General features: G+C 49.9%; 1 protein-coding gene across 1 annotated transcript in view; it reads right to left on the reverse strand.

The window, feature by feature from the left end:
• Positions 1–258: 258 nt before the first annotated feature.
• Positions 259–8,486, reverse strand: part of FAM65A (family with sequence similarity 65 member A) — a 64,719-nt gene continuing 56,491 nt past the window's right edge. Inside the window, exons 20-22 of the mRNA XM_015407095.1 lie at positions 7,783–7,866; positions 6,629–6,719; positions 259–1,152 (exon numbers count right to left, since the gene is read on the reverse strand). Of these exons, the coding sequence (XP_015262581.1) occupies positions 1,055–1,152; positions 6,629–6,719; positions 7,783–7,866 (273 nt within the window). The 3' untranslated portion in view covers positions 259–1,054. The remainder of the gene's footprint in view (positions 1,153–6,628; positions 6,720–7,782; positions 7,867–8,486) is intronic.

Here is an 8,486-nt window from a genome sequence, read left to right on the forward strand (position 1 = left end):
GGCTCCGCTCTAAAGTGTAAGGTGCTTCCAGGCTATTCTGTGAATGTTAATCCTTAGCGAATCTTTTTGCCTCACTGGTGACATGATGACGTTTTCGTGAGACACCCACAGAATACTGTAGGAAAGACAGGGTGACGTGGCATCCATGGCTGCCTGGAGTTCTCCTTTCCTTCTGCTCATCCTCTCTTCCTGTTCTACAGGTGTGGAAACGAAAACATCTTTAAAGTTTTGACATTGCACGCATTTATAGATGTTTCTTTTAATAGAAAAGGGACTTTTGCTTTCATTTGTTTGCACACACCCCCAAATTGTAAATAAAAATAATAAAAAAGCCCCAAAGGAGGCAGAGTTGGCCCATCCACGTTGTCTTGTTTTCCATGGCACGGTTCATTAAAAACAACCTTTCCCTTTCCTCTCCTCTCATAATTTTAGCCCTCCCCCCATAATTTTAGCGCTCTCCCCTATCAGAACACAGGAACTTGCTGTTCAGGGGGACAAGCCACTGGTAGCGGGAAAAGGCCCCCCTCACCGGGTTCCTGGAGTAATCACTGTCAGAGTGGATGCAGGATGTGCTCAAAAGGAGATGGCAGAACTAACACACACACACACACACAAAATAGCTTCTCTTGAGCTGCAGACCAGCTTCAGTGACCAAGAACGTTCTGGCACAGCCGTCAACGCCCGTGTTCAGGAAAAGGGTGCTAGGACCCCCAAGCTAACAACACAGCACCCAAATTCTCAGTCCCTCCCAACCCGGCAGGCTCCCTATAGAAAAGCCAAGCCACAAGGGACCACTTCAACTACCCTGGGCTCAAGTCAACTCTGTGAGTACAGCAGCCAGTGGAGGGGGGGGGCTACCCACAAGGCATCCTCCACATAAGGCAGCATGCGGGGTGGTGCTAATACTGCTGTGTAGGCGTGATGGAGGGGCAAGGAACCGCCCAGCTGGTGGCACGCCAGCTTGGCCCCGAGCCTGTGGGACATGATCGATGTTCTGGCATGCAAGGTTCTGGGTCCCAAACAGATCCACAGGTAGTCAAGTGCAGCACCCCCTTCAGAACGCAGTGCTGGCCATGCTGCCTGGGGCAAAGATCCGTGGCAAGCTATCGAGGGATTCTTCCAGCCGTCGGTGAGCCGATTTTCCATCTTCCCCTGCGAATATACACATGCCAGTCAGCAGACAATTAGGATACTTTTAACAAGCAAGATCTGCAGAGGTCACTGAAAGAGAGAGAGAGAGAGTCCACACAACACAGTTTTACCAGCCTAGATGTCGAAACACAGCAGCCTGAAAAGGGAGAGGGAACCCCATCTCAGCTTTTCATAAAGTTTCTGATGCCTGGAGCCAGTTTTCCATAGCTACAGGTGAGTGGCTACAGAGAGATTCAGTTCGCAACCCTCTCTCAAACCCAACCCATCTGGGTTCAAGCCAGTGGTGGCTCCACTAGGATTTCCTTGAATTTAGACCCCGAGCCCCTCCTTAACAGACAGTGAGGCCTGCCTGGCTGATAGCCAGAATTCTTCCACCTGGAAGTGGTCACAGGCTCATTTTGTAGTTTTGGGATTTCTCCTGTCCCGAGCCACAGGTTTTTCATTTAACCCTTTCTGAGATGCGTCTGCAGCAGACCGCTGAAACGTATTTTAATTTCTCCCTCTTTCATGCCTGTGCTGATCTTTGCAATATGGTTGTGTAAACAGAAGTGGAAGTCCGACGTGGGACAAGTGCTCTGGTTCACCCCGGGGATCATAGGCGCAAAAGCCAAACTCCACCCCCCCCGAAACAAGCATAGGTTTTTTTTCAACTACAGAGCAACCGCTGCTTCTTCCTGCCCTCATTTTTCTACTAACATACATACAACATTGCCTTAGGATAAGAGGGAGACAGCTTCACTGGCCAGCCAATCTGCACAACAGCCAGGTAGAAAGGAGGAAGGGAAATGGCAGAGTGATTGTCAAAACAGCCAGCCAATCAGTACTCTGCACAGCCGGCTTCTCTTGAAAACAGGAAGTGGTTGTCCCAGCTTGGTTCAGTTGATATGTCTATGCAGAAAGGGGTAAGTGTGGATCCTCAGTGGGCTCACCCCCCTCATGTATGCCTGTCCTCATCCTAATTTGCAATTAAATGCAGTCACGAGCAGGCAATCTGTCAGACTACTTAAAGCAGATGAGGTGAAGGAGACAACCCACTTCTGAACAACTAGGCAATGTTGGGTTTTTTAAAATTTCAGAGGTGAACTAAAGGGAACCTATGTCATGGTCACTGCCTAGGGTAAAACGCCAATCACACTGACTGCTTAAGGTCTGCTCTGGAACCTATCATGAACAAAAAACCTCACAGAGTATATCTGCATCAGTTCACTGTTTTCAGACTTTTCTAGCTAGGTGGCAGATCCACACTCCAGATTTACCTTGAATGTGAACATTTGCACCTTCTAAATAAATAAATGTACCCTGCGCAGCAGATTAACTCATTTTTATTCCTCAAATAATCTGGCAGGTACCTGGATGCCTGCACTCCGCTGCTGGTCCTCCACCACCAGAAAAGTCATGCTAGAAAAGCCCCTTTTGGCTGCCTTCTAGGCAGCTGTCAGTCAGTTCTCTAAAGGCTATTATCTAACCTCTCAATTTGCTGACTGTGCAGTCCAGAAATTAGCCAGAAGGCACAGGAAGCACCAGGGGGAGGAAAGCACACACAAACACTTCATGGGTTTTCACACACTCATACTTGGGCACCTTGCTGTGCCAGCCATTCCAGGCCTACTAATTTTCCTAGTCTCCCATTTGCACTGGTGAAGAATCAGCACCATTTGAGTGGCTTTCTGGTGCTGAAAAGTCCAGCACCCCCAATGATGCCGGTTTCCCCTGATTTCTGGTCCTACTGCTGCATCCAGCAGTGTGGGGTTGGGTGGGGGTGGGGGTGTGGCATCTCTAAATTCCTATGCAAGTTCATTCACAAATGTATCCACCTGAATTCTCCCTAGTAAAGGGTACACAGGCGTTCAGCCTTAGTAACTGGGCATGCCCAATGTCATGCAACCACAGTGGGTTAGGATGGGCACCCAGTGGGCCAAAGGTTAAACAGAATGGTCAAATATTGGTCAGTTATAACTACAGACGTGATTAAAGCACTAACTGAGAGCTGCAATGGAGTTATGCTTAATGACACAAAACCTAATTATCCACCCAGGACTGTCCTTTAATGCCCATACAGCCGCATGGGATCCCCTGAGGCGCAAGCACATTCCAGGAAGTCATGTGACAGGAAGGGGAAGAACCACAGTTGTGACTTCACCAAAGGGCGGGGCTTCGTGCTGCAAGCATGCATGGGGGAGGGAGGCTAGGCAAAAGGAAAGGCGACAAAGAAGAGCTTGTGTGTGTGTGTGTGTCTTTGAACCTGCCTGTACTAAACAGAATCCTCTTTACTGCAGACTGACTTTGCTTTGCCACCCTGCTGGTCCTCTGTGTTTATGTGTGTGAAGAGATGCAGGAACAATGGGGCCTTTGCTCTCCACTTGTGCTAGTTCAAAGCAGCAAAAATGGGGGGGGGGGAGCCCTGTAGGAGCTCATAAGCCAGTAGAAGAGGCTCTGCAACCCACTGAGGATTCCCACCCTATGTGGTTGGAAGTCCTGGAGGACTCACGATTCCCGTCCCTCCCTTCAAGCTTCGCTCTGTATCACGGCCAGATCACACCGTTGCCCCACCCATCCCACAGCAAGCACAACAAATTCTGCGGTAGTCCGAATACTCCCAACGCTTTGTCGACACTGCTTGTGCTTCCTTCCTCTTGCGCTGGGTGGTTTCCAGTTCCTGTGCAGAGATGCCTGCAGCTGTAGCGCAAGGCCAGTGGGAAACGTTATACTACGTGGCTTCCCTGGGAGGGGAGGGCACAGAGGGGCCCCCCCCCCGCTCCTCAGTGAGGAGGAGTGTTTGCACACGTGTGATTGCAACCCTTGCTGGGCTGCGAAACGAGGGCAACTGAGTCTTGTCGATGCTTACGTGGCAGTCTATTTTGACCCTTTATACCCGACCTCTCTCCCGAACGGGAACCCTAAGTGGCTTACATTGTTCTCTCCTGCACTTTATTCTCACGACAACCCTGTGAGGAAAGCTAGGCGGAGAATGTGTGACTGGCTCAAGGTTACCCAGCACGCCTCCCTGGCAGAGTGGGGATTTGAACCTGGGTCTCCCAAATCCTAGTCCAGCACTCTGACCACTACACCACTCTGTGTCTCTTCCCATCATGCAATGCAAAAGGGCAGGCTGCCACTGAACATGAGGGTGTTCGTCACAATTCCGGATGGTAGTCAAGTAAGAGGTGACTTGGCCAGCAACACAGTCCTGAGGTATGGCTTGTTATTGGGACTTCTCTTTTTTTTTGCTGTCAAATGTTAGCTGCCCGTGAAGGAAGCCTGGAAACTGTCTGGTGGTGGAAAGAGCCATCGAGTCACATTCGATTTATGGTGATCCCGTAGGATTTCCAAGGCAAGAGATGAATACGGGTGGTTTGGCCGTTGCCTGTCTCTGCACAGCAACTCTGGAGTTCCTTGGAGGTCTCCCATCTAAGTACTAACCAGGGCCAACCCTGCTTAGCTTCCAAGACCTGACGAGATCGGACTTGCCTGGGCCCTCCAGGCTACATTTTAAATCCCTTCCTCCAAGCAGCTCAGTGGCTATCCTCTCCCCATTTTTAAATCTTCACAATCAGTGGGGATTTGACAGAGTTAGGCTACCCAGCAAGGTTCATGCCTGGCAGACCCCAGGAGCTGCCAAACATGTCAAGGCTCGTACAGATAGGAGTGGCACTTTCAGTTAGCAGGACAGACAGTCATTCAGACCGCAGATCAACTGAGCCCATGCAGTGGTCAGGAAGCGGGAAAGCACGGGATGGATCAATGTGAATCCAAGTGCTGAAAGGCCCGTCTCGCCCCGTATGTCCCCTTCGCGCCGGCTGTGGTGTTCATCTTGCCACCCTCTGTGTTCCCACGCTAAAGGTAAGCCACCTGCCTAGCGTGAACAAGGGAATGTGCTTTCTTTGTGGTTGCTGCTTCCACTTTATGGCATGAGCTCTCTGGTTACTTCCACTTTATGGAAGGAGCTCCCCAAAGAGGTGCGGGGAGGGTCCCAGTCCTTAGAAACCATCAGGGGCACTGTGAGGCTGTGTTTCAGTCCCCCAGAGCTTTCAATGAGAGTGTAAACTGCAGGCAGTTTTATCAGGTTGGGCAGCTGAACTGGGGTTTTATTATTATTTGGATGTTTTTAAATTATATATTGTAAAGCTTCCCTGACTAGCCAAGGCTAGCCTGACCTTGTCAGATCTTGGAAGCCAAGGACAGTCAAGCCCTGGTTAGTACTTGGATGGGAGACAACCAAGCAAATCCAGGGTTGCTGCCCAGAGGCAGGTGATGGCCGACCACCTCTGTTCCACTCTGGCCTTGAAAACCCTACAACGTCGCCATAAATTGGTAGATCAAGATGGGTGGCTGTGTTAGTCTGGCGGTAGTGTAGCAGTAGAAAAGAGCAAGAGTCCAGTAGCATCTTAAAGACTAACAAAATATGTGGCAGGGTATGAGCTTTCGTGAGTCACTGCTCCCTTCTTCATAAATTGGTAGCAATTTGACAGCAAAAAAACAACTGTAAACCTGCCTTGAGCTGGGAGGAAAAGTGAGGTATAAAACGTGTCAGTTATTAAATAATAAATAAAAAAGCCTGGCAGGATCACATTACATACAAATCCTCAACAGGAAAGCCATTCCTTCTGCGGTGATACAGACAGACACGCACACACACATGCGGACCCGGAACACGGATGCTCTAAGGAATGCCTACAAACTTGGGGACGGGTAGGTGGGTGGGTGGGGTGGGGGGGAAGTGTGCCACAGAACAGACACGAGACCCAAATGTGATAAGGCTGCTGGTGGTGGAGGGGGGTCCGGGGCAGAGACACTGGCACAACAGGCAGGCGGGGTGAGGAGGGGGAAACAGACTGGCCAACGGCATCCCAACCTGTGCAGCCGGCTCGTCATGACCCGGAAGTCTACTTAGCCAATCAGATGGTTCTCTCAGTGCCATCTAACAAAGGATAAACAACAACGGCTTAGCGTCCTCCACCCAGAGGTCTCTGTGTCAGCTCTTGTGAAGTGAACAGTAAAACAGGGCAAAGGGCACAGAGGGAATTCTATCCTCAGCCATGAAACTGAGCAGAGGATGGGGAGTGGGAGCTGTGGCTCTGCGGTATGGCATCTGCTTCGTATGCAGAAGGTCCCAAGTTCAATCCCCAGCATCTCCAGTTGAAAGGTGATGTGAAAGACTTCCACCTGAGACCCAGGGGAGCCACTGCCGGTCTGAGTAGACAATACTGACCTTGATGGACCAAGGGTCTGATTCAGTATAAGACGGGTTCTTGTGGTTCAGAGGGGCAGGGGTAACTCAAGAGCCTACATATTTTTTTATACTCTCCCCTTCTAGGCTAGCAAAGGCCCCATCTAGCTTCCCAGTACAGAGTGGGCATTGCTTAGGGCTGCACGGACCCATCCCCACCCTCCACCCCACCTGCCAGGGCTGCAAAGGAAGCCACCTGCCAATGTACTGCGGAGGGAGGGACTCTTGTCTGGGCAGCGGGACACTCACCACACAGCATCAGGCTCTGTTTGGCTGCCTCCCGCACAGTCTCCTTATCCGTTTGGCACACGTACACCAGCTGCTCAATGCTCTCCTTGGCCTATTGAGGGAGAGGAGACAGAAGAAAGGTGATGCCGTCAGGTTCTAGCTCTTTCTCTCCAAGGAGCGCAGCCCACAACATGGTGGCGGTGGAGGAGAGTACCACCAAGTCACAGCCAACATATGCCAAGCCTGTAGAGTTTTCCATAACTAGTGTTAGAAGGATCACAGTGTTAATGTGAGCCAGTAACAACAGGAAGAGCCACTGTAATAAGACGCTCAATAAATCTAATAATTAAACTTGCATGAGATTGATTTTTTTTATATGCCTTAATAGTGAATGATATACAACTGTAAACTACAGGAAGCATGTAGTTCCACTGAGGTCTACGTACTCCGTTTCAGAACAAGGTAAGTACAGTTCTGTAAAGTTATGAAAACGTCAGCATCAAGAGATGAATCATCAAGGAGAATGCATTGAAGGAAGAATCATCGCACGAGGATCCCGGGTATAGAATCCCTCGTTTCGCTAAAACTCTAAAGTGAGAGCCTCTTTTGAGGTCTCCCATTCAAATATACTCACCAGGGCTGACCCTGCTTAGCTTATCTTCCGAGATCTGAAGAGATCAGGCTAGCCTGGGCTGTCCAGGTTCAGGCCAAACCACAACACAGGACTACATTAAAAAGTATAGCGTCTTAAAGCAAGGACAGCAGTTGCAGACCTGCTTTTCTCCCCTCTGGCTGGGGAGGAAGATCCTACAAGGTAGCGGCAGCTGAATGGCCATCACGCCGAGTCTATTTCTCCTCTGCTTCTCACAGGCATTTAAGGCCTGGGTGGGTCCCAGAGGTGGGAGCCCTTGGGCACAAGCTGAAGAGCAAGAGCCAACGGACGTTTGTCCTCCTGCTCTGTGCCTAGGGCAGGAAAGGAGAGCTGCTACCAGACAAGTGGGAAAAGAGAGGAAGTCCTGCTTTGATTCTGGAGCCTCCCTGTCTTGTTTGTCAGTTAATTATTTTGTGTCCTGCTCAAATAGAGAGAGCCAGATATTTCCAGAAAACTCCCAAACTCCAGGTTGACAAAGGTGGGAGATGCTAGCTTTTGAGCTGCGTTTAATGCAAAGCTTTACCTTAAGGCAGCCCAAAGCTGCACAGGCAGCAATTCGTGTCTGCACTTCTTCGTCCTCCAGCTGTTCAAGGTAACTCACCAGGGCCTAAGGAAGAACAGTCCATCAGCCTGCTTTTCCAAATGCAAGACAACCCCCTCCCAGTGAAGGCACCCAAGCTACATTTACTTACAATTGGTTTAAACCTGATTAAGTAACATGGCACCCAACCAAAACACCTTGGGAACTGCAGTTCTACAACACATCTAGAGATGGGTTACCAAAGACATCTTCAACACTACCTCAGAACTACAGTTCCCAGAGTTCTCTAGGAAAAACTGACAAGCAACTGGTTCCAATCCGCTTCGCTATCATCTGCTTCATTTACAGTCTTTTCTCACAGTGACTCAAAGCAGATTCTGGTGGGGGAAAGTGCTTATGATAGCCTAGTAGGGTTTTCAAGGCAAGAGAGGGACAGAGGTGGTTTGCCATTGCCTGGCTCTGCACAGCAACCCTTGACTTTCCTTGGTGGTCTCCCGTCCAAGTACTAACCAGGGCCTACCCTGCTTAGCTTCTGATATCTGATGAGATCGGACTTGCCTGGGCCATCCAGTTCAGGGCACGATTACTAACCGTGCAATAAGAACATTATAGACCATGCAACCAACATTGAATAAATCTGCTCAAAATGGACTAAAAGCTGTATTAGTGGTTCCCAAGCTCTTGGC

Source organism: Gekko japonicus, unplaced genomic scaffold, assembly GCF_001447785.1.
Source record: "Gekko japonicus isolate JY-2015 unplaced genomic scaffold, Gekko_japonicus_V1.1 scaffold2778, whole genome shotgun sequence".
In the NCBI taxonomy this organism is placed as follows: Eukaryota; Metazoa; Chordata; class Lepidosauria; order Squamata; family Gekkonidae; genus Gekko; species Gekko japonicus.